Here is a 26129-nt window from a genome sequence, read left to right as displayed (position 1 = left end):
CCACCAATTCGTTAGAATCCTTTAAAAGATCTTGGCTGGCAATCACAATTGCATAGCGATCCCGGGGTCTCAGCCCAGAGATTCTGGACCCACTGGCCTGGATTCTAACATACAGCTAAAGCTTAAAATCATTCACTTAAAAGCAAATGTTTTAAGTAAATTTCCAGAGAGCAGAACTTCAGGACAGCCAATAGGAAATTAAATTCCCTACGGGCTGCCCGAAGTGTAGTACTCTCTCACCTAATGTGGAACCTCCTTCCTACCACTGTCCTTTAGAGGCAAAAATGAATTCTTTTCTTCACTATCACCCTTAGCTCAAAACACTGGACTCGGTAGGGGCTCAAGAGAAGTGCCCTTTGATTTAAACACTGATTTCTCCGATTTGGGCAGCTCCAGTAGTAAAGGAAGATTGGGTGTATTGTTCATGCTATTGAAATCAGGTCTCTGCGCCCCTCAGTACCGGTAGGAACCCATAAACATTTAGATCAGCTCTGCAAACCAGTGTTGCTTTAGGGAGGGGTTCTCTCTCCCAACTCCTCCCGATCACTGAAAGAATGGGACCCCAAAACAAGGAATTCAAGGAATAGTCTCGGATCCTGGGTGGGGAGGGGCTGGAGGCACATGCGCTACGTGGACAACTCCCGAAGACCCTGGGCTGGGGAGGGGAGGGGAGGGGAGGCCTGGCGGGAGAGCCCAGGGCTGAGCAACACCTCTGCCGGACAAGCCGAAGGTGTGAGTCACTGGTGAGCACCGCGGGAGGAAGGGGCGGCTTGAGTCATAGTCCTGGGGGAGGTCGGAGGGTCTGACAGATGAAGAAGCCTGTGAACCCGGGAGTGGAATTTAAGTGGGAAGTGGGCTTCACAGGAGCTCCTCCCAGGGGAGTGGGGGTTTAGGGTTCCAGAGACCTAGGGGGCTGGCGCTGGGGGGCACTCCGCGGGCCGCGGGGAGGGGCTAGCAGGCGGCAGAGGAGGAGGCCGGACAGCCCGCGGCGCCGAAATCTCCCGCGCTCTGAAGCTAGCCCCACCTCCCCAGCCGGACCTCACGCCCCTCGGCGCGGCGCGGCGCGGCCCGCCAGCCAGCCCCTCCCGCCACCTTCCCGACGTCACCCCAGGCCCCAGCTGGCCGGCAAAGTCCCCGCCCCACCTCGCCCGCGACTAGCCGGGCTGCCCGCCGCGAGTCGCCAGTGACGGCACTGCAGGGTGCGTGGCCAATCGGCGCGGCCCCGGAGGCGGCGGCCTCGGCCCCGCCTCCCGCGCCCAGAGCCAATGAGAAGCTGGCACAGGGGGCCGCGGCGGGGTGAGGGGTCGCGAGGCCCCGCCCCATCCTCCCCTTTCCCCTTTGCCCCGCCCTTTCCCGCCCGGCCCCCCCCGCCCCTCCCCAGCCCCGCGCCGCCGCTGGTGCAGGTCCCCGCGCTGGGCCCGCCCCCACCCCTCCCGCCGGCCCGCCAGCGCGCCTCACGGCTGCTGTCTCCCCTCCCTCCTTCTCTCTCACACGCCTAGCGCAATGGCGGCGGCCGCGGCGGAGCAGCAACAGTTCTACCTGCTCCTGGGAAACCTGCTCAGCCCCGACAATGTGGTCCGGAAACAGGCAGAGGTAACCGAGCTCTCCACCCCCGACTCCGCGCCCGGGCCGGCGCGCAGCCCTTCCCCCGACGCCGCCCCGCCGGGCCTCGGCTGCTCAGCCGTGGCCGCGCAGGCCGGGCCGGGCGGCGGCCGCGCAGCCCACGTGTGAGGCGGCCCGCGGCTCCTGGCCGTGCCCCCGGGCCCTTCCGGCCCTTGTCCCCGCGGCGCCCGGCGCCAGTTACCACCCCGCCACCCCTCGCACACACGTGCGGCCACTCCTGACACGCTGCCCCCGCCCAGATGGGGAAGCCGGGCGGCGGGGAGGGATGTGGGGTGTGGGGCGGGCCCGGGGTTCCCCTCGCCCCTTTCCCGCTTTCTCCCGGTGGGATCCTCCCCCGCCCTTCCAACCTCGGTCTCCACCCAGCCCAGCCCTCCTGGTGCCCCAAACCCCGGCTGCTCCCTGACCCATCACCTCTGCTTCTCTCCTGTCCTCGTCTTTCCCTCCCTCCCCCATCCCCTCCTTTTGAAACGTGTGTCTTCTCTTGCTTTTCCACTTACTTCCATTTAGTCCTCTTTTTCTTGTCTAGTCCCCAGCATCGGAAGCTGGATTTCCCTCTCCCCTCCACCCGCCCACGGTTTTGTGAGTTGCCTTTAGGGTTTCTTTCCAAGCACCTTCCACCTTTATTCTTCCTTCGGACAAATTTCCTTTGATCTCTAGAGATTTGTGGTCTCATAACATAACTGCGATGTCCTGGGACTTCGTTGTTTAAGTGGGCCAGTGCCACCATATGTTTAAGTCTTTAATTTCATTAAATCTAACCTGAATCTCTCTCTTTTTTTTTTTTAAGCCACCTCTGGCTTCTGGCCTCCAAATTGTGGAGCTGTGGATATATTTTCAAGAGACAGTATTTCAGATGTATCTGCAAGTTCTTTACCAAGTAGCATCAAGACACACGTAGTTCAGTATAAGACTAATGTTAATGCTGTCAGTGTCGAGACCACGATATATACGGGAGACGCTAAAAGGGAAGGGCAGAAACTTTCTAGATTTTTTAAGTGCATTATAAGAACCTGTCTTCAAACTTGATTATATGTAGAGTTCTCTGCCACCACGAGATTAAAGATTTTTATAAGATTCAGTGAAGGATGTTCAGCCAGATATTTTTACAGAGCAGAAATTTATTTTACATGTGGCTGATGAAATTGGGGGACAAGTCCTCTTGTCATGAATTTTATACATGTCTTTAGAACCACAATGTTGTTAATATTTACTTTGACTAGATTAAGATATGCTGGCTACGCTTAGTGGTTTTATAATATGTAAAGTAAATACAATGGAAGTTCAGTTCTGTATGAAAAAGCACTTTAAACAATTACTAACTTTAGTCTAATGATTTTTGATTCATGTATTATACATGTGATACGTGTTCAGGGTAAAAATTTAAACAGCGCAAATCGTTTTTTCCCCGTTCCCCAAAGACAACTACTTTTAAGTGTCTTGTGAGTAGTCCCTGAAAATATCTTTACTAGTGCAAATGTATACATTCATTTTTACATGAATGGGCCTTTCATACGCATACTGTTGTGCAACTTGGATTTTTCACTCAACATATTTCACATTGCCGCATAAGAGATTTTGTTAAAGCAGCTATGTAGTATTCCATCATATGGATGTTTTATTTATTCAGTCAACCTTCCTATGAATGGACATTAGGTTTCCATTGTCCTCTTAAAAATGGGAATACATGCATACCTATCTTTTCAGACTTTGCCGGGTTTACTTGTGGAATACTTAAAAGTAGCATTTGTCCTTGGAAGTAATGTGCATTGATTAGTTGCATCAGTTTGCACTCCTGTCAGAGGGATGTGATGATGCCTATAAAAACACTTTAATGCATTTTGCTAACTCTGGAGGTAATTTTTCACCAAAATAAGTTCTTAATCCCAACCCATAATAGAAATTGCCATGTATTACAAAGCAGAACAGCATTGTAATTAGTAAGCGAGTTTAATTCTCCCTCTTCCCTCCAGTTGCTTAAGTCTCTATTGTCAAGCCTAGTGGGGAATCTCTTTTCTATTGAACTAAATACCAGTGTCTGGTTCAGCTTGAATTCCAATTGGTGCCTGTTGTAAATCTTTTATCACTTCCATCACTTTGGGGATAGTTAGGAGCATTCAGCACATTTTCTCATAAAGAACAATTGAAAAGTACAGTTGACCATTGAACAACTCAGAGGTCAGGGACACCAGCCCCCACACCCCCGACTCCCCGAAAACTTAACTAATAGCCTCCTGTTGACTGGAAGTCTTACCAATAACATAAACAGCCAATTAACACATATATTGTATGTTATGCATATTATATACTATATTTTTACAGCAAACTAAGCTAGAGAAAAAATGTTAAGAAAATCAAAAGCAGAGAAGAGACATTCCAGTACTGTACTGTATTCATAAAAAATCCATATATAAGTGGACCCGCACAGTTCAAACCCATGTTGCTCAAGGATCAACTTTGCTGTTAGTCTCTATTCCTATCATTCAGGTAGTACATTTTTACTTTCTTTGTATATATCGGAAACATATTAATATGTAAATTAGGTATTATAAAATAGAATATTCTTTTTTTTTTAAGATTTTATTTATGTATTTGACAGAGAGAGACACAGCGAGAGAGGGAACACAAGCAGGGGGAGTGGGAGAGGGAGAAGCAGGCTTCCCGCTGAGCAGGGAGCCCGATGCGGGGCTCGATCCCAGGACCCTGGGAACATGACCTGAGCCGAAGGCAGACCTTAATGACTGAGCCACCCAGGTGCCCCAGAATATTCTTAATTTGACACCAAAAAAGGTAAATGTTAGAGGGGAAGTTTCCTGGTCTCATATAACACAAAGCTGGACTGTAAATAGAGCTGCTTAAGAAAGCAAAATATTATTTGAAAAATAAATAGCTGCATATAATGATATTTTAATACCCCTTTTTTTGCCTTATGAAATGAGCTGTTTATAAGTAATCAAACTAAATTAAATGGAGTATTACTGTCTGAAATAGCAAATAAATTTTTTTTAACTAAAGAATTGGCAAAAGGTCAGTAAATATCTTTGTAATTTACTCCGTCAAAATAAAAATACTTAATTGAGGGCGCCTGGCTCAGGCGTTAAGCATCTGCCTTCGGCTCAGGGCATGATCCCAGGGTCCTGGGATAGAGCCCCGCATCCCGCTCCCTGCTCTGCGGGGAGCCTGCTTCTCCCTCTCCCACTCCCCCTGCTTGTGTTCCCTCTCTCGCTGTGTCTCTCTCTGTCAGATAAATAAAAAAAAAAATCTTAAAAAAAAAATTTTTTTAAATACTTAATTGACACAGATACCAAACTGTCGAGTAAGGTGACTTCTTTTATATTCACATGTGAAATCAAGTACAGTAGAAGACTTTTATTGTAATATATTGAAAACATTAAAGTTCTTCAAAACTTTTAAAAGTTTTTAAAACTTCCATTGTATAAACAATGTGGTGGGCTTTATATTTTATTTCTGTTAAATCTTCAAGGATTTTTTCTCTTTAACTTTACAAAAAATGTTTCTGATGCTTGAAGAAATGATTTCAATTCCCTAAGTCTCAAAATACAATAACATGAATAAACAATTGAGTAAGTAGTTGACAGGTAATACAAAGTTGAATGTCCATGGCATTCATGACTAGACATTTTTATGATATAAGCTTAAGTATTTTATTAATCATATGCATGGATTTTACATTCTTATTTTTTCCATTGACTTTGTTTTTCATTGATTCTAATACAGAACTTCATTAATGAGATTTTAATTGGAGGAAGGTAACATTGAAAAATGTACTTGATTTTTGAGGAACCAGGGTGTTTACTAGGTAAAACTTGTCCCCTCTTCATATGCAAGGTAGGCTCATGATAAATATTTATGAAATGAGTGAAGTAAGTACTTATTAGCATTTCTTCTTTGTGGGCAGGAAAGGGGGAGGTGAAATCTGCTTTACATTGTGTGATTGCGCATGGTGAAATCAAATGGAGTTGAAATTCTATTTGCCGTGACACTGGCAACATTCACTGAACCTGCCTGGCCTGGTGCTAGGAATATTCTTAGAAAGAGTCTTTATATTTTTATATAGTCTTTATATATGTGTTCTTTGTATTTGCTGCACTCCAATGTGCTGGGAATACGAGGAGAAAGAGATACCATCCCTGTTTTGGTGGAACTCAGTCTATTTAGGCTAATAACTTGATTTTAAGGCTGTTCTTTTTGCCAAACTATTATCCTTGACCAGTGTTACGGTGTAAATGTAATACAATATCTGGATTGCCACAGTGGAACATAACAAATGGGGAGAACCCTCTCTCAGGAATCAGATGTCACTCATAACTAAACTCTTTCTCCATTGACTTTTAATTCTTTATGGAATAGAGTTCAGTATTTGACTTAATGTTTGTAAGTGTCTACTAGAATTAGCATAGTAGAACTGTCAAACTTACAGTCCCAGCTGGGCAAGGTTTTCTGAGAGTGATATCCTAGTAAGGAATTTTTTTTCTGAAACTTGATTTAGACCACTGGAAATGAAAGTGTTAAACATTTATAGCATCTAAGATAGGTACAAAGAATAAAAAGGCATTTTTATGTCCTGTGAGAGACTGTTTAAATGAAAAGGCCATAACCCATCTTTCAGTCGCATTCATAAAGATTAAGTGAGAAACCTCAAGGTACATATCCATTTTTGCAATCATCTTATGAATCTCTCTACATAAATTACCTCATTTCTGTCTACATGAATCCAGACCATCTTCTCTCCTCAGCTGTAAATGCTTGTCACAGTTTTCTGCATCATTGTGTTCCTGTGTGCTTATGTACTTGAGAAGAACTTGAGGTTGTCGGAAGATTTTGAATTCTCCTTTCCCCCACATGTATTCGGATTGAGATATGTTTGAGAAGTTTGAGAACTGTGTAGCACTGTATAAATAGAACTGGTTGGTTGGTGGAGTCAGACAGATCCCAGGAGTGAAACCCAGAAAGAGCGTTCAGTGCTAAGGAGATTTTGAGTACAGCTGGCCTCAGAAAACCAGAGTTCTTTCTACTGCTTATTGTATGTGACCTTGGGCAGGTCATTTCACTTCTGAGCCTTTATTTCCTTATCTGTCAATATTTCAGGGATGCCACAGAGCACTTAATAAAAGTTATAATAAGGTAGATGTGGATTCAGGGAGACCCTTTGTTCCCTCCCTTGTCCTTGTCGCTCCTGTCCAGAGAAACCAAGTAGTTACAAGGGTGGTAGCTCTTAGCAGACAAGGTAAATGTCTTCTTGGGGAAAACAATTCCAAGTGTATTTCAAAGAATGATGTATTTTCCACAGTAAAAGACTACTCTTGTTAGAATTGGTATAAGTGCACCTGACAATCCATATTTGGATTAGTGTCAACTTTTTATTGTTAACCAATTTGTTCTCATTTTACATTATTCATGGAGAAGGAAAGAAGTGCCCTGACTCACAAAACCTAGATTTAAGTCTCCTGGCCATATTCATTTATTTATGTATATAAGTTTTAGTATAATCCGTGCTTGAAAGAAAAAGTAGCATAAAGAATTTGAATACCTTCTTTCCCTTTCTTGGATTTACTTCATCTGAGATATGTCTGTGGTGGTTGTAAGTAGTGGTAACTTGAACCAATTCTACATCATCTGATCTAGAAAATGTTGACAAGATAAGTAGTTTTCCATGATGTAAAGGGATATTAGGTGAGCACTTACTTTACAGCATGGTAGCTCAGGTCACATTTAAGAATTTTTTGGCCCTCTTTCACCTTGAGTTTTGTTCATAAAAGAAGCAAAAGTTGGGAAAATGTGCACATACATTAGAAAAACCTGAGAGCTAAAGGTGGAAGGGAGCTTGAAAGTCACTCTCTGGACATACTTTCCTAACCAGCTGAAGTGTATTTTGTGTCACAGGGGGAAATTTTACCAACAGACCTAGATTACATGATTTCTCATGCATGGACCTTGCCCAGTCTTCGTTTCATTTCTTTTCACTCATGTGCTCATGACGTTTTTTTAATATATTCTAACCTTAAACGTTTTTCTTTCTCCTATAGGAAACCTATGAGAATATCCCAGGCCAGTCAAAGATCACATTTCTCTTACAAGCCATCAGAAATACAACAGCTGCTGAGGAGGTACTAATTTAGTATTTGAGAATATGACATTATTACAAAACAAGTTGGGTATTAGATGGTGGTCCGTGTGGGTAATGAGAACTGTTATTTACTGCATAGACGTTACCAGAACTTTGAACTTAGTATTTGCTAAAAGCTATTTTGCAGTTGCAGTTTTTTTGAGTACCCTGTATTAAGAATGAAATTTCTTTTTTCTGTGTCAGGTGATGTGTCCAGGATATTTAAGTTAATGGTTTTCAAATAATTACATAAAATTTTATTAAATTTAAGTGATTTCTGTAGCTATAAAAAAAATTTTCTTCCTTGAAACAATTCATTCTAAGGGAGGAAATTAATTCATTCCGTGTTGTAATGTGTTGCCAAATGTTTCTGAGAAAATATGTATTCTGTCTTTAAAATTTTTATGCTTTATAGTCGTCTCTAAGTAGTGAAGAATATATGCTAAAGATGTTTAGGAACAAAGAGAATCCTTTGTTGAATCCTTTATAAATCATGGTTTTTAGCAAATGACCTTGTTACTATGCCAAATTCACATTTATTGTTTCTTATCGCTTTTCTATGCATTTAGTGGATTTTATTTCTTCCCAAAAGTAATATCCTTATATATATTAAATGTTAAGTGAATGTTTTCTTTATTTTGGAAAATTTGTCAAAATATCCCAAGTCTAGAAAACCAATCCCACCTCCGAAACATGGAATTGAGAATTTGTAAAGTGAGGGAAGCCTGGCCGGCTCAGTTGATAGAGCATACAACTATTGTTCTTGGGATCATGAGTTCAAGCCCCACATTGGGCATAAAGATAATTTAAAAGGGGGGGGGGATTTGTATAGTGAGACTTCTTTACTAATATTAAAACATGATGGAAATGGAGTCACACTAAACTTCCACATAGTATTACACTTGACTTCTTGTGGTCAATTAGTTTAAATTGGCAATTTGAAATTCTTTGGTAATGCTTAAAAAACAGTATAAAAGTGCCCCAGTTTTTAAAAATAGATGACAGAAGGCGCTTCTTCACCTTTGTATTCTTTAATTCAAAATGAGTCAAATATGAAGAACAAACATAAGTTAAATCTCTAAAAACAGTTGGCTATTTTAATTATGGAAGATTGAATCAAGTTAGTTATGACACAGATTTTTTTTTAAGGTATTATTTATTTGAGAGAGAGAGAGAACTCACGAGAGAGAGGGAATGAGCAGGGGAAAGGGGCAGAGGGAGAGGAAGAAGCAGACTCCCCACTGAGCCCAATATGGGGTTCGATCCCAGGACCCTGGGATCACACCTGAGCCGAAGGCAGACACTTAACCAACTTAGCCACCCAGGCACACCCACTATGAAACAAATTTTAAAGCCAAGAATAAATACTACTAAAAACTATCGAATTTTATTTTAAAAAACCTATATTGAACCCTTTTTAAATCTTGATTTGATTTAGGAATTAGATGATTGTGAACTAGCCTCAGGATCTTGATTGTGGCTTCATAGTTGTCAATGTAAGTGTGAGAACTGCATAAACTTGAACTACTTTTACAGGGATTTTAACCATTTTGAATCCTTTCTAGAGCATTAAAGATTTCTTTAAAAGTTTGCTCTTTGCCAAAAGTAATTCAAATAAAAAGATTCATTGAAAAGTGACTTGAGAAAAAATTGGCACGTTTTATTTGTGTAGCTTAACTCCTTTTTTTTGGTCACAGTCCCATACTGATTATAGTGATAATGAGTTGCTGCAGCCCGGAAATGAAAGAAAACATGAAAAATTGGGTTTAATAGTTTCAATGGCCTATTGATTTAATATGATAAAATTTTAGAACGGTATTTGTCTTTGGGTAATCTAAGGGAATATTATACAGAAAATGCCAAACTTAAATATATTGTACAGATTTTTAAATGGGATAAGTATACACATTGAGATTGATTAGCACTTTTAGGCATTAGAAACTTGTAATATTTGTTTGCTCGAATGAAGCATAAAGATAAATGGATTTGATAGCATGTTATCTAAGAGGCTAATGAAAGGGCTGTGATACAGCGAGATAGGCCAGGCTGGGAGTAAGATTAGGTACACTAGAATGAGAGCCAGATGGAGGAGTAGGAAAAGAGCATTCTAAGGGTTGCAGTTTATATTAATTTCTTTTTCTTTAAAGAATGTATTAAAAATAGAAATTAAAGACAGTTTCATCATTGCTAAGATGTTTCCTATTTGTAATCTGATGTGTTCAGAGGTTTTTCCTTAGCTGTGAACAAAAAATAGCTTTGGGGTAGCATTTTCTATACAGTAGGCTAATGTGGTAGAGTTTTCTGTATTTTACCTATTTAAAAAAAAATCTAAGTGCTTTTGAAATGAATTGTAAAAATAGAATAGTAAAATACATCAATGGTAGAGTGAATGTAGTTTGTTGGAAATTTTTTTCTCTTGTAAGACACCAAGTTATTAACCACGTTATCCATTTATAGGCTAGACAAATGGCTGCTGTTCTCCTAAGACGTCTTTTGTCCTCTGCATTTGATGAAGTCTATCCAACTCTTCCTTCTGATGTTCAGACGGCCATCAAGAGTGAACTACTGATGATTATTCAAATGGAAACCCAGTCTAGCATGAGGAAAAAAATTTGTGATATTGCTGCAGAGCTGGCCAGGAATTTAATAGGTGTGTATGCAGATACGTTCATTATTATGTTATAGAAGAAAATGAGTATATCCTTTTTTTAAGTGGAGTCTTCTCAAAGGAAGATTCGCAAGTACCTGAGTACCATTTATTCTGTTCGAATTGAGAGTGATTATGGATTCTGCATTTAGAGCCAAAAATGACAGATGTTTGTGGAGTATAGTCATAACACCTACCTGTTGGTCTTCAGAACATCTGTATGGAGAAATAATTTTGTAGTTTGCTTAAAAATTGCCAGTGTTATTTCCTCCTTAATCTGTAAAGTTTTGAAGGCCCAGTGTAATTTACAACCTACCTTGTAGATTAAACTTGCCAACAGAAGTAAAAATCAGTGGACTCCAGGAGCTCTTGCTGTTACATTTGTGTATTAGTAAATCATGCACATAGGCTATTATACCACTATACGATATACTTTATGAAATACCCCCAAAATATTTTTAAACAATGAAATAAAAGGAAAATCACTAAAAATGCATTTTACCAACCATCAAGACCCTTTTTGGTCACACTAAAAAATACTAAGTAATTGAATATGCTTTGTTATTTTTTTTGACAGATTCAGATATGATTTTTTTTTTTTTTAAAAGATTTATTTAGGGGCACCTGGGGGCTCAGCCGTTAAGCGTCTGCCTTCGGCTCAGGTCATGATCCCAGAGTCCTGGGATCGAGCCCCGCATCAGGCTCCCCGCTCCGCAGGAAGCCTGCTTCTCCCTCTCCCACTCCCCCTGCTTGTGTTCCTTCTTGCTGTATCTCTCTCTCTCAAATAAATAAATAAAATCTTAAAAAAAAAAAAAAGATTTATTTATTAGAGAGTTGGGGAGGGGGGGCAAAGGGAGAGGGGAGAGAGAATCTTAAGCAGACTCCGCGCTGAGCATGGACATGCCCAGCACAGGGCTCAATTTCACAACCTGAGCTGAAACCAAGAGATGCTTAACCGACTGCACCACCCAGCCACCCCATTCATAGATATGATTTTTAACTGAGTTCATATTAGGCAGCATTTTTAAAGGTTGAAAAGGATGGCTCACTAAGATAAGGGCTAAATGGGAGAATATTGTTGGTGTGCTTATTAGTTAATCATGACACTAATTTTTTTTTTAATTTAATACTTAGTTAACATATAATGTAGTATTGGTTTCAGGAGTAAATTTAGTGATTCATCACTTAAATACAACACCTAGTGCTCATCACAACAAGTGCTCTCCTTAATACCCATCACCCATCTAGCCTATACCCAGCCCACCTCCCCTCCAGCAACCCTCAGTTTGTTCTCTATAGCTAAGAGTCTCTATGGTTTGCCTCCTTCTCTGTTTTTATCTAATTTTTCCTTCCTTTCTCTTGTGTTCATCTGTTTTATTTCTTAAATTCCACATATGAGTGAAATCATACGGTATTTCTCTCTCTGACTTACTTCACTTAGCATAATACACTGTAGCTCCATCCATTTCATTGCAAGTGGCAAGATTTTGTTCTTTTTGATGGCTGAGTAATACTACAGTGTGTGTGTGTACCACATCTTTATCCATTCATCAGTCAGTGGATATTTGGGCTCTTTCCATAATTTGGCTACTGTTGATAGTGCTGCTATAAATGTTGGGGTGCACATGCCCCTTTGAATCCACTTTTTTGTATCCTTTGGATAAATACCTAGTAGTGCAATTGTTGGGTATTAGGGTATGACCCTAATTTTTTAATCTCCACTACCAATAATGCCAAAATTCTTGTTCAAGTCAGTTGACTGATATCCACCAATTCTTAAAAATATTCCTGTACGTTAAATTTTTTACTTTAAGTTCAAAACCCACTGAAGCCTTTAAATTTGAATTTTTAGGTAGCCTAGAAAATCTCTTTTCACGTTTTTTTAAGTGTGCAGATAAGGTTTTTATAGGTGACATCTAATTCAAAATCATAATAATGGAAAGGTTTCCAAAATGTTTCAAAGTGCTCTCTCCATAGATTTTTTTTTTTTTTTAATAGAGCTTTCATTCCCCTTGACCCCCAAGTACGATCTTTATGTTTAAAGGGACTGATTAGGGTATTTTTTTTTTAATGTCAGCTGAGTAGCACATTTGTCATTTCAGAAAAGTTCAGCAAATATGGAGGGAAATTTTTTTAAAAGAAAAAGTGCATACATAACTCATCTGTAATTTCTACAACTCTTAAAATTGTGCCAATATGATTGTTGAGTCTTTTAACTGGTACATATTTGTGTGGTCGCTCATTTTTATTACAAAGTACCACAAAAATTCTTTATTTTAAAATCTTGTTTAAAAATAAACACCTTAGTAGCATGAGTACTGCTCTGGGTCCTAGGATTCCCACTCCTGGGTCTTCTCCAGTTTGAAGGCATATTTACAGTGTTTTGGCTTCAAGACCTTGATACCAAATACTAACTTTGCCTACTTTTTAAACTCTTTAATAGCAATAGTATATATAAATAAATAAAATCTTAAAACAAAAAAACCCACAAGGGCGCCTGGGTGGCTCAGTTGGTTAAGCGTCTGCCTGCGGCTCAGGTCATGATCCCAGGATTCTGGGATCAAGTCCCACATTGGGCTCCCTGCTCAGCAGGGTGTCTGCTTCTCCCTCTGCCCCCCCCCACTCTCTCGCAAAAATAAATAAAATCTTAAAAAACTCTTTAATAGCAATAGTATAAATAAAAGATTTAACCAATCAAATAGTCATAGTGCTGCCTTTTCTCCAAATGCTATTCCTTAGAAATAACCACTGCCAATAATCTGTGCTTATGTAATCCAAAAGCACAGTTCCTTTTTACAAGATTAGATTGCCATGTTTATGGGTAAAGAATCTAATTTTATTAGGATTTTTTAAAAATATAGAGCATGTGACATTTCCTACTACTACCTACTTTGAGGCTTATGAAATGAAAAGATTCGCCCTTCATTTTTTTGAAGTTTTGATTTACACACTTTGTGCCTGGATTTCTTTACTTTTAGATGAGGATGGCAACAACCAGTGGCCTGAAGGTTTGAAGTTCCTTTTTGATTCAGTGAGCTCTCAAAATATGGGACTGCGGGAAGCTGCCCTTCACATTTTCTGGTACATTCATTGATCTTATTTTCCTGAAAAATTGAATGTCATGAATGTGCAAAGCACATTTTAATTGATTTGTTTTAGTCTGACTTTTTAGACTTAAATAAGGCCTTTAGATGAGCTTTGTATTTGTGTTGGAAGTAAAATTGAAAAAACACAAAGCTTTTAATTTTATTTTATAATCCTTTTTTGTATACAAGGGTCCTCTGCAATTTTTTTCTTTCCTTGGTCTTTTATGATTCCATGAAAGACAGTTTCTTCTCCTTTATTTGGAGATTGACACAGTAGTAAATATAAATATATCTTTTAAAAAGCCACTTGAATGATGAAATTTTGAAGAGAGAAAAGGCTGGTGAATCCCCATTGTTTTCTGGGTCTTTTATAACTAAACTTTATAAAAATACAGTATTTTAATAAACTCCTGTATATTTATAAGCAAATGGTCTAAGTTTAGAATTACAATTATCTGCACTAAGAAAAATTTTGTCCATGTTATACAGTTCTACAGTAAAAATATAATTGGATTTATAACTTTTCAAGATTGTATACTTTTAAAAATGAGATCTACCTTGAGTATCAAAAGAGGATAAGGGTAGATATTACACCATTTTCTACTTCAGTTGTCAGATGTATCATACCTATATTGGTAATCCAGAGTAGAGAATGAATTAATTGAAAGTATTCAGTGTAATTGTTAACCACATTTAAAGTAAAGCAGAATTTGGACGATCTGGATCACTGACCGAGCCTAGGAGCAGATTGTCAGGCAGTACGGTTACTGCAGCTACCATCTGAAACCTTGTACTTGCTTTTGTCCCATCTTGCACTCCAGGTCACCTTCCTAAGGAGACAGTGATAAGGATAAAGCATGGGGCTGGGATTGGCTGCTGAGTAATGTGTGCGCGCACCTGGATTGCCCCTGCTCCCAGCCTAATCCTCTCTGCTCTGTTTGTTGCATTTGCCCAACCCCAAAAGAGGATTGCTTGGAGGATGGGTAGATGATGTTCAGCCTTCAAGGTTAATGCACACTTGGGTCAGGCTGATGTTTAAGGTTAGATTAGAGCATTAGATGTTCTAGCTGACGCTTTACTAAAATATGATGTCATTTTGGATCTTTTTTAGGAATTTTCCTGGAATTTTTGGGAACCAACAGCAGCACTATTTAGACGTTATCAAACGGATGTTAGTTCAGTGTATGCAAGATCAGGAACATCCATCGGTAAATAATTTTAATGCCATTAATATTAACACCTAATTTAATATAACATTTAACTTGTGAAAAAAGTATATGTATTTTGGAGATTGTCTTTGGTTTTAATACTTTAAAATATAAATACTAGTTTTACTGATGAAGAAAATTTTCATCTTAAGAAATCTTGAACCTGCATCCATCAGAAATTGGGCCTGATTAGTACTTGGATGGGAGAAATTTCTCATATTTGACTTATTTTACTGTCTTCATTTTAGATCAGGACATTATCTGCTAGAGCAACAGCTGCATTTATACTTGCAAATGAGCATAACGTTGCTCTATTCAAACATTTTGCAGACTTGTTACCCGGATTCTTACAGGTAAGGAAACAGTATAAAATAAGTGATAATTATATGTTTATTGGTTTTCTGTAGTTTAAAGGCTCATCAGAGTTTTCCAGTGCATTCATTTATTCAGTATATCTGTTGCCTACTGTGTGCTGGCATTGGATGCCAGGGATTCAGCAGTGCCCAAAACATGCAAATCTCTGTCCCCATTGAACTTAGATCTCTTGCCCTTCATAGACTCTTAGTCTCTTAAAATATTTAGGGTTTCAAAATTTTTCTATAACATAAATGATGAAAGCAATTTATGGCTATTATTGAATATGTAATCACATAGGTTGTTGCCTTAGAATCAACCAAATAACCTATAAAATGTAATGCCCATTTTACATAAGGAGAAACTAAAGAGGGTGGGATAAGAAACTTGCCCAAGATCACAGTGTTGGTAGGTGATGGATACATGATTCAAACCCAAATTGGACAGCAGTCCTTACTCTTAAACCCAGGTCTTGTAATGGTTTATACTATGAAGTGACTAGTTTTTGGTTAATTGTCACTATTGAATCCAAAGGGTGTTATTATTTTAAGGTTACCTTCTGCCTCATTCAGAAAGTAAAATAAGATTGGGTAAGTTAGAGCAACTTGTTAGACCCCTATTTTGTAATAACTGCATATTCTATTTTGAAGTGCGTGGGTAACATGCTTATGTACACATACAAGTTTTAAAAATAAAAATATATTGCCCTAAGTTAACACAAAGAAGAAATAAAAAGAAAGAACTAAACCGTAAAATGGCATGCTTTTCAATTTATAAATGGTAGGGCATGACTACAACGAAAGACATAGACTAGGTGATTTTTAAGTGACTTATACAAACACGGTAGCTAAACATGTGGACTGATAGATATCATTGGCAAGGCAAACACCAGGAATGCTGTTAGTATTGATGATTTGATTTCCAGAAATGGTAAAGATCTGGACAAAACAAAGTATGTGTTCATTCTCTCCTCCCCCCCCCCGCCCCCAATGAGTGTGTGTGTGTGCACGTGTGCATGTGTGCGTGCTTTGTGCAGTTTGTTTGTTTTTTTTTAATTTTATTTTATTATGTTATGTTAACCACCATACATTACATCATTAGTTTTGATGTAGTGTTCCATGATTCATTGTTTGCGTATAACACCCAGAGCTCCATTTAAAACGTGCCCTCTTTAATACCCATCACCAGGCTAACCCATCCCCCCACCCTCCTTCCCTCCAGAACCCTCAGTTTCTCAGAGTCCATAGTCTCTCATGGTTCGTCTCCCCCTCTGAATCCCCCCTTCATTTTTCTCTTCCTACTATCTTCTTCTTTTTTTTTTTTTTTAACATATACAGTATATACATTTGGGGGTGGGGGGAGTCCTGGTACATTAAAACCAGACAAAAAATAATTTGTGAGTTGGGTTTTAGGTTCAGATCATTATAAATGAGTTTTTCATTTTTAGAAGTATCTGACTTTTACGATCATATGAGATGCATGGTAAGGTCATATGAGTTCGTCAGAAGCATTTGCATCACAGATGTGGGACATCTAGGAACCCTGACTTTTGCCCTTCCTCGGTCATTGTGACAACCAAAAAATCTGGGAGAAATAGTGTCCCCGTTGAGAACCACTGGGTTAGAGAGGATTTGACTGAAAAGTCCTGTGTGAATTCTGCATGTTTCAGGTTAATTTTGCAGGATTTAGTAGAAACTTTTCTCCCTATGCTGTCAAGCTGAAAAGATGGTTTAGGTCAGTGACAAACACGAACTTTTCCATTATATCATTTTAGTAGATTATTACCTAAAAATTTTGTGAGGTACTCACTGCTTAAGTCTAATCTCAGATTTTTCTTCCCCTGAATTTAAAGTAAGTTAAAATGTTAGCCAAAACTTCTAGGAGTTGTCACTCTGAAATAGGCAATGGTAGATGCAAAATGTACACTTAAATACCACAGTGAGCTAACTTGATGTCAAAGAGAAATAAATTGAGTAATAATGGACACTTTTTTTTTTTTAATTTATTTGTCAGAGCACAAGCAGGGTGAGCGGCAGGCAGAGGGAGAAGCAGGCTCCCCGCTGAGCAAGGAGCCTGATGTGCGGCTCAATCCCAGGACCCTGGGATCATGACCTGAGCCAAAGGCGGAGACTTAACTGACTGAGCGGCCCAGGTGTCCCTGGACACTTTAAATGTATCATAGGGTCTAGTATTTACTGCATGTCTGAAAAAGACAAAGATACGGATATTGGAGGGACAGAGGAAAGGGATTCCTTCTGGTTATGAAAAGAATTCCTTGATAGCCTTAAGTTTGTTGTGCTGGTTACTATAATTCTGACTTAGATTTAAATCTTTGTATGTTTCTAGTGAATATTAGTCAAAAGGAAGGTATACATGTGGCTATGAGATTTTGCGTTCTGTAGATTGATAAGTTATTTAGTGAAAAATACTCTTCAATAATAATATTCTGTTGTCTGCCTCTTAATGTTTTGACAGTGAGGCATCACATCCATAAAGTGACTCTTGAACGTAGACCTTTTTTCTTTTCTCTTTGATTTTTTCCAGGCTGTGAATGACTCATGCTACCAGAATGATGATTCAGTCCTAAAATCCCTTGTTGAGATTGCGGATACCGTTCCAAAGTATTTGCGTCCTCACTTAGAAGCTACTTTACAGCTAAGTTTAAAGGTAAATTCGGCATTTCGGTAAATGTTCTGTTTATTCTTTTCAGTGAATAATCTACACTACTAACTATATACAAATACATCTTCTCTGTAGTTGTGTGGAGACACCAGCCTCAACAATATGCAGCGCCAGCTTGCCCTTGAAGTCATTGTGACCCTCTCTGAGACTGCAGCTGCCATGTTACGAAAACATACCAACATCGTTGCACAGACTAGTAAGTCAAAGGTCTTTAAATAATTTGTGTTAAAAGTGGAAAAATTGTTGGATGAACTTGCTGAGAATTGTGTAAGCTCAGATTTGTTGAGAATATAATGAATGTCCTTTTACAGGCAGATGAATGTGGAGAAATGTATCTCTTTACGTATTTATGTGCATGGACCCAACACAGTGGCTATGCCACAGATATTCTGAAATCCCACAGTTGTAGGCATGACTTGTGATACATGGGAATAAATCAAAAGATGTAGAAGACTTTTATGGGGAAAATCGGGTAACATGTTGAAAGACTGATAGAAGAACTAAATATCAGTTCTCCTCAAATTAATCTATAAACTAAAAACAATTTCAGTCAAAATCCCAAAAGAGTTGGTCATAATGTTGATCCTAAAATTCATGTAAAATAACATAGGGCCCAAAGTAGCGAAGACAATTTTAACAAGCAAAGTGGAGATCTTGCCTTCTCAGCTATGAAGATTTAGAAATTGTTGGTGGTAAAGGTGTAGACAAATGGATCGTAGGAAACAGAGGGATCTATGAGCAGATCCACTCACACGGAAACAAAGCTGACTTTAAAAGATAGATGATTGACCAAAGGTCATTTCCATGGCAAAAATATATCCCAACCTCAGATACCCTATAAAAACCAATTTGGGGTTGATTAAACACCTCATTTTTAAAAGTGAATTCACAAGGGAGGAATCAGAAGGAGCTAATAAGGGCTGCTCAGCGTCAGTAAACACCAGTGCAGTTGTGGAATCGAGTTGCCATAAAGTTCAACAGTTATCAAGTGTTGGTGGAAGGTGTGAAGCAGAGGCCTCCTATAGCTTCAGGGCATTTCACACATGGTCGAGAAGTAAGACAGGTCTGTCTTCAAACTTCCTGGAGCAGTGCACGTTTATGCATCCACTGTGCAGAACAGTTAGTCTTTCTTAGTAATATTGAAGATACCTATAACAATTTCATGCCCTGAACTCAAACTTGTCAAGGATATGTGGTTAGGAATCTCATCAAAGGAAATTTTGTAATAGGGAGAAAATTAGAAACAACTAAAATGTCCCATCCGTAGGGTAGTGTGTTTATGTAATAGAATGCTGTGGAGTAATTAAGTTGAAATCCATGTGTGTTGAGAAGAAAGCAAATTGCCAAAGGATACATGTGTAGTATGGTACCATTTATTGTGTAAAAATTAAAATCTTAATATATTACTATGTTTTGTATACAGAGAAATCTATAGTTCAAGTGTAAAAACACTTGGGAATAAAAAGCATCGATTTTATGCAGTGCTCACCTCTGGTGAGTAAAGGAGAGCATATAATAGGATCTGGGAAGTTTGACTTTTATCTTTAATGTTACTTCTTAAACAGAACAAGATCTAAAGCAAATATGGCAAAAAGGTTAAAATTTAACAAACCAGATGTTGGGGGAACAGGCAAATAATTTTTGTCTTAGAGGCAAAGTAAATCCTTTGTTTTTTACTTCTTAAAATTCTTGTTAATAAATGGTGATATTGATAAAAATTAAAAAGCCACAGTATGCAGGTATGAAGTGATGATTTGCTTTAGTTCCTCAGATGTTAGCAATGATGGTTGACCTTGAAGAGGATGAGGACTGGGCAAATGCAGATGAGCTGGAAGATGATGACTTTGACAGGTAATCGCGCATGCCAGACACTTTGTTGGAGGCTCCCTTGGCGGAATGACATGAGCTCGGGTGGCAGCGAGAGTTTGGGATTCTAGGGCCTGTCTCTCACCACTGTATTCTGTAATCTAAAGTTAGACTTCTAAGTTTGGAAACTGGGACACCTTAGCTTTCTTTCACTGTTTTTTTGTTTTTTAAGATTTTATTTATTTGAGAGAGAGAGCACAAGAGAGGGGAGGGTCAGAGGGAGAAGCAAACTCTCCAATGAGCAGGGAGCCCAATGCAGGACTCTATCCTGGGACTCCGGGATCACGACCTGAGCTGAAAGCAGACGCTTAACTGACTGAGCCACCCAGACACCTGACACTTTGGCTTTCTGTGTCAAATTTTGTAAATAATTTATTTTTAATAAAATAGATACCTTTTCTACTCCATTTTACTCTAAATTTTCAAGATTTTTTTAGTATGAGTATCTTAAAATATGTATAAAAAAGCTTTATTGTGAAAAATTTCTTTATATGCATAGACCTCACTTATAATAGTTGTTTCCACACAGTTCCCTGCAAAATGCCCTGTATTCCCAATTTCGCAAAAGTTAACCTTAGACTAGAGAGGAGACAGTGGTGGCAAGCTTTGTACTCTAGGGTAGGGTGACACTGGAGCTACTTTTTAACTTAGACTCGGGAGGCCCTCATGTACAGAGATTCCTATTGCAGACTCCACCAGAATCTAAATCACTGTCCAGTGGTGTTGATGGCCTCTGTCTTACATGCGTATGAGACGCAGCACTTCAGAGCTCTTTTATCTTCGTGGATTCTTTCAGTGGTCCTGAAGGTATATTCTTAGGTAGATTCAGGAGTGGAGAGGGGGTTTGAGTGATTTGTCCAGGTTTTATAGACTGAGGTTTAATGCCATTTCTCTTACTCTTCCCAGTGCATTATACTACTGCCTTTCTTAAAGAACCAAAAGTATTCCCCTGAAAGACTGGTAGTCAGTATAAGCTACTATAACAGGTATTAGGTAAAATTAAAGACATTTGACTTACAGAATATACAGTGTGTTTTGCAGCTTAGTCCCATTATTAAAAATGACTACTCTGGCTTAAATGCCATTTTGAAGTATATGAAAGTAATCCTTCACTGGAAGTTACTTCATGGGGCTGAAGGGAAGACCACGCACAGATTGGGTTTCCTTTCCCTGGTTCACTTACTATAATGTGCTGCTCCCTGGCCTTTAATTTTCCCTGTACAAGGCACTTAATTTTTATGACTTAGGAAGCTATTTTTCTCTGGGCTAGATGAATAAAATTTTCTTATCTGTGAGTAAATAGGTCTTAAGTATATTTTCAAGATGCGTTTGAATATATTCTAAAGATCATTTACAGCTTCCTCTTTATAGTCTCCTCCTGGCAGTTTGAGATGATGCACATGCACGTGAGACACTCGCTACTAATGTTGCGGTTCCAAGACAGTGCAAAAGGCTCTTATGGCCAGGTCTCTTCCGTTTTCAGTGAAAACACTGGAATCGAGTTTCACCTGTACATAATTTGTGGCAACGCAGTTTGCACCCCTTTAAAAGTAAATAAGCTCACAGCAAGGAAGACATCCTCCAGGGTCTCAGCATGGCTTTCAATTTTCTGTGTTTTGTCCATTGAGTTTGAAGGGTGTATGTCCAGGAAATTAGATAACACGGCTCTCCCAAACACTCTGCTCGTATCTCTGAGTCTTGAAAGCATCAAAGCTTGAGTGTTAGCCAGTGAGGGGTGTGTGCAGGGAGAGGAAGAGAAAGAACAAAGTCTTGAAAATTAAGATTGAGACATAGGACTTCTTACACCGGGGTGAATGAGTCATGAAAATGTTACGTGCCTTCCCCCTTTAACTCTGGACTTTTAACCCATAACTTCATACATTCGGAAGACTGCTTGAGTTGGTCTTTCTCAGCCTTAGTTTAATGTGATACTGTGTTTAGATGTACATGTGTACAGTGCACCGTTCTTGCGTCTGTTGACCGAGGTGAATGCATTCTCTGGTCTGTGTGCAGCAATGCGGTTGCTGGGGAGAGCGCCCTGGACCGAATGGCATGTGGACTTGGTGGGAAGCTGGTGCTGCCAATGATCAAGGAACACATCATGCAGATGCTCCAAAATCGTAAGCCGGATCTCCCTCAAATGCGTGGCTTTCTAAATCCCAAACTCTGACAGGCGCTTAGACTTAATCTTTCTTCGCCTTTTGTATCCTGTGTTGAGCCCAATTTTTATATTCTACTGATAAAATCCTATTTAGTCCTCTTTTGGAACCATTCAGTCTTAGGCTAAAGAATGTTTTTCCTCACTCCTGCAAATGTTCGATTCCCTCTTTGGAATGGGCTTTGATGCATAGGAAAAAATTGTAATTCCAAGGAAAAACTATAGATTTTCTCCCTAGCCAGAAATATCTAGGTTTTAATTTTTAAATAAGACATCTTTATTTAATGTTTATAAAATATTAGCATATTTGAGTCATATCGTCTTCCTTTATCTACTACCTTTTGTTTTTAAAAATGTATAATCAGAAGAAAAGCCACTTCTCTATTTCTGCTATTGTTTCCATAGCAAATATTTGGTCATTTGTCAGTCTCTGTACCTGTAATTTATATCAATATCGAAAATTGTTGTATAGATGTTATATTTTTGCCTTTTTTTTTAAGATGTTATTTTTAAGTAATCTCTACACCCAGTGTGGAGTGCCAGCTCGCAATCTCAAGATCAAGAGTCACATGCTCCACCAACTGAGTGGAGCCCCTTATTTTCGTCTTTTTAATTACAGAGTTAAGGTGCTTAACTTTTTTAAAAAATTCAAATACAGAAATGTAAAAACTAAAAGTCCTTTAACTTAAGATTTAGAGATGGCCACCGTTCATAGGTCTCTGAGACTGTTCTCTGACCTCCTTTGTGCATACATGCAGTTTTTAAAAAAAAAACGTGAACATACCATATGGACACACCATACTTACTTTAAGCTTTTACCCCAGGATGTATCGTATCACCATATAATAGCTCCCCCTCATTTTTTTTAACAACCACGGAGCCTTCTACAATACCCCATTAAATGTTAATAGTTTTTGTTGATTACAAATAATGCTAAGGCATACACTCTCCTACAGAAATCCTGGCCTATTTGTATAGATAATTTATATCTATAGGGTACATTACATACAAGAGACACACTTGAGGGTCAGACCATTGATTCAGCATCTTTAAGTAGTAAAACGGAGTTGTAACAAAATACCAGCTTCAAATGAAGTGAACCGTTGAGAACTACAGGCCTTATGCAATTTACCTAATTCTTTCTTACTCTATATAAGATTCTTCTCCTGAAGAGGCATGGCCCAAAACCACTATCCCTTTTTAATGATGTGATTGTATATCTGGGTCTTGAATAATTGTCTTCCCCTTTTTTTCCCTCCTAAATTTCTTGACTTTTTTTTCCCCCCCTCAAAGGGATGGAGACAGCATCAAAGATTGCTTAAGTTATAAGAGCTGCTAGAACGTATTTAGCTTTTCCATTTTTAAAATGAAGAAAGTGGCCCAGAGACCATAAAAGATTGCACAAGGTCACCCAGCTGCTGCTGTTTCACCCTTGGCTCACGCTATTCTTCAAATCAGTGTGGATGTGATTATGATTTGTAGTTCAAGAATTTGGCTTTTAAATTTCTGCTACAGCTTACTAGCTGGATGCCTAAGGCTTTATATATATGGCAATGAACTCTTAATAAGATTTGTTACTGTTAACTGTATGGCTTTGAGCAAGCCTTTTGCACCTTAATTTCCTCGTCTGTAAAAGAGGAAAAAATGATGCAGAGATGTATTTCATGTGTGCAAAAAGTGCTTCAGCAACAGCAAACACTATGTATCTCCTAGTAACTTAACATGCGCCCCACTTTATTTTTGAAGATAGTTTTACTGGTTTTGCTTTAAATAATAAAAAGCAAATTTTAAAGGAGAAAAACCATTTCCAAATCCCCATACCAAAGCATCACATTCTGCTGAACATACTTTCAGGAACTCTGCCTGTTGGGAGTTATGTAGGCATATCTTTTTTTTATTCCCTGAACCAAATATGAACATCTTTAGTATTTATTGCATCTCTTCTTTAAATTAGTAAATTCAGTGTGCAGAGATGAGCATCTTTTTTTTTTTTTTTTTTAAGATTTTATTTATTTATTTGACAGAGAGAGAGATAGTGAGAGCAGGAACAGAAGCAAGGGGAGTGGGAGAGGGAGAAGCAGGATTCCCACCGAGCAGGGAGCCCGATGTGGGACTCGATCCCAGGACCCTGGGACCATGACCTGAGCCGAAGTAGATGCTTAACGACTGAGCCACCCAGGCGCCCGAGATGAGCATCTTATTTACCGGTTTCCTAGGATGATTATTCCTCAGTTGAAAATTTTTGGCTTACTGGTCTGTTGAGTAATTGAAACACATTAGAAGTAAATATTTTAGTAAGGTTTTAATAATTAACAGCAAATTTAGGAATTTTTCAGAAATTCTTTCAAGTAGAATTAGTCACAACAGAGTTCATCTTTATGTGGGTTTTGGACTCCCCAAAGTGAACAATTAAGTTCAGCCTTTCCTACAACTTAACCCTTATGCCAGCGGTTCTCAAACATTCTGTTCTCAAGACCCCTTTACACTCTTAAAACTACTGAAGACCCCAGAGTGCTTTTGTTTATGTGGGTTATATTAATGTTTATACCATTAGAAATGAAAACAAACATTTAAAATATGCACTTAAAGATAACAATAATAAACCCATTACACATTAACAAAAATAACATTTTTCATGAAGAATGACTCCTCCAAAACAAAAACATGTTTAGTGAGAAGAATGTCTTACGCATTTTTTTAGATATCTTAGCTGAGCTCCTATTTCTGCTTCTTCATTCAGTCTCGTGGGATTTTACACGTGTTGTAATCCTTGGAGTACTCCACTGGAGCCTCAGAATGAGAGTGAAAGAATATTATCAGGCGAATAATTTTGATTCAGAGAATCCCAGGGTTCTTGGGCCCCACTTTGAGAACTATTGCTTTACACAGATACTAGCTTTCTATATTTATATATCTCTTGTTTCATGCCACAAGTTAGGTGAAACACCTTAGAGGGAACAATAATGTAGTAAATATAGATATTTAGAAATGAGAGGGAATTATATGTTAGAATATGATGGGAAGGTTCAGTAAAATAAATATTGCTTAGCTAATATTCTATTAGTCTAAAATCACATAGCCTTTAGTAATAGAATACAAATAAAGTTCAACTGTCGTCATTTACCATATTGTTAAATAAAAATTCTTTAAAAGCATCTTTCCTCCATGGCTTTTTTTTTTTTCTCTTTAAAGAAATGTGACTGGGGCACCTGGCTGGCTCAGCCAGTAGAGCATGCAACTCTTGATCTTGGGGTTATGAGTTCAAGCCCCATGTTGGGTGTGGAAATTGCTTTAAATAAATAAAATAATAAAATGTGACTGTGGATGGAGATCAGTGAATCTTTATTCAGTAAATAGCAGTGTGTGACACAAAATCCAGATATTTGTTGCTTACGGTGAATCTTAGGGGGAAGGCCTTATTTCCAGTAGTTGGTATAAATACTAATAAGCTCTTTGCTTCCATATTGCCTTTTAACTACTTTTAGAATAGAAATGCTCATGTAATGTAACCGTCGTCACTTTAATGAAATAGTCCCTGTCAGGCACTTTTTTCTGTTCATTTTTCTAATTAGTGTATAAAAATATTTTGATAGTCTTTTCCAAATAAAGAAAACTTTGTTTTATGCTTCTGACTACCAGAGTGCATGTTTGTACTGGTTAATTGCTCTTGTGTAATTGTTCATGTGTAATTATTTTCTGTAGCTGACTGGAAATACCGGCATGCAGGATTAATGGCCTTATCTGCCATTGGTGAAGGATGCCACCAGCAAATGGAAGGAATTTTAAATGAGATAGTAAATTTTGTTTTGCTTTTTCTTCAGGATCCTGTAAGTACCAGTAAATATCTGACTCATAGTTATTACCATAGTTTCCCTTGGGAACCCATTGCCTTTACTTATACAAAGTAACCTATTCCAGCATCCAAGAGTAAGGTATGCAGCCTGTAATGCCGTGGGACAGATGGCTACAGATTTTGCACCTGGTTTCCAAAAGAAATTTCATGAGAAGGTAAGTAACAAGGCCCCAAACACTCAAATCAGACTTTTAAGAAGAGGGGTGGCATTTTGTGTGTATCCTTTGAAATGTGGCATTTCAAAATGTGTGCTTATCTGTTTCATTTCACAGGTGATTGCAGCCCTGCTGCAGACAATGGAAGACCAAGGCAATCAGCGAGTGCAGGCCCACGCCGCTGCCGCTCTTATTAACTTCACTGAGGACTGTCCCAAATCACTACTTATCCCATATTTAGACAATCTGGTGAAACATCTGCATTCCATCATGGTACTTAAGCTTCAAGAGGTAAGTTTCTAGGTCTTCCAGCTCCTTGTCTAGAGATTAACGTAGGTTCATTTGTTGGGTAAGACCTGGAGAAAGAGAAACT

At 38.8% G+C, this 26129-nt stretch overlaps 1 protein-coding gene across 1 annotated transcript in view; it reads left to right on the top strand.

Annotated features, from left to right (window-relative positions):
• The first annotated feature begins 1434 nt into the window (after positions 1-1434).
• IPO5 (importin 5) overlaps positions 1435-26129 on the top strand; it is a 44062-nt gene continuing 19367 nt past the window's right edge. Inside the window, exons 1-13 of the mRNA XM_035003156.1 lie at positions 1435-1593; positions 7668-7748; positions 10205-10397; positions 13373-13475; positions 14592-14688; positions 14937-15041; positions 17587-17709; positions 17800-17920; positions 19488-19575; positions 21604-21710; positions 25451-25575; positions 25667-25756; positions 25874-26047. Coding sequence (XP_034859047.1) covers positions 1504-1593; positions 7668-7748; positions 10205-10397; positions 13373-13475; positions 14592-14688; positions 14937-15041; positions 17587-17709; positions 17800-17920; positions 19488-19575; positions 21604-21710; positions 25451-25575; positions 25667-25756; positions 25874-26047 — 1497 coding nt within the window. The 5' untranslated portion in view covers positions 1435-1503. The remainder of the gene's footprint in view (positions 1594-7667; positions 7749-10204; positions 10398-13372; positions 13476-14591; positions 14689-14936; positions 15042-17586; positions 17710-17799; positions 17921-19487; positions 19576-21603; positions 21711-25450; positions 25576-25666; positions 25757-25873; positions 26048-26129) is intronic.

The sequence above is a fragment of the Mirounga leonina genome, unplaced genomic scaffold (genome assembly GCF_011800145.1).
Source record: "Mirounga leonina isolate KUSES-001 unplaced genomic scaffold, KU_Mleo_1.0 Mir_127, whole genome shotgun sequence".
In the NCBI taxonomy this organism is placed as follows: domain Eukaryota; kingdom Metazoa; phylum Chordata; class Mammalia; order Carnivora; family Phocidae; genus Mirounga; species Mirounga leonina.
Note: the sequence above shows the minus strand (reverse complement) of the source record. Positions and strands in the feature narration are given on the sequence as shown.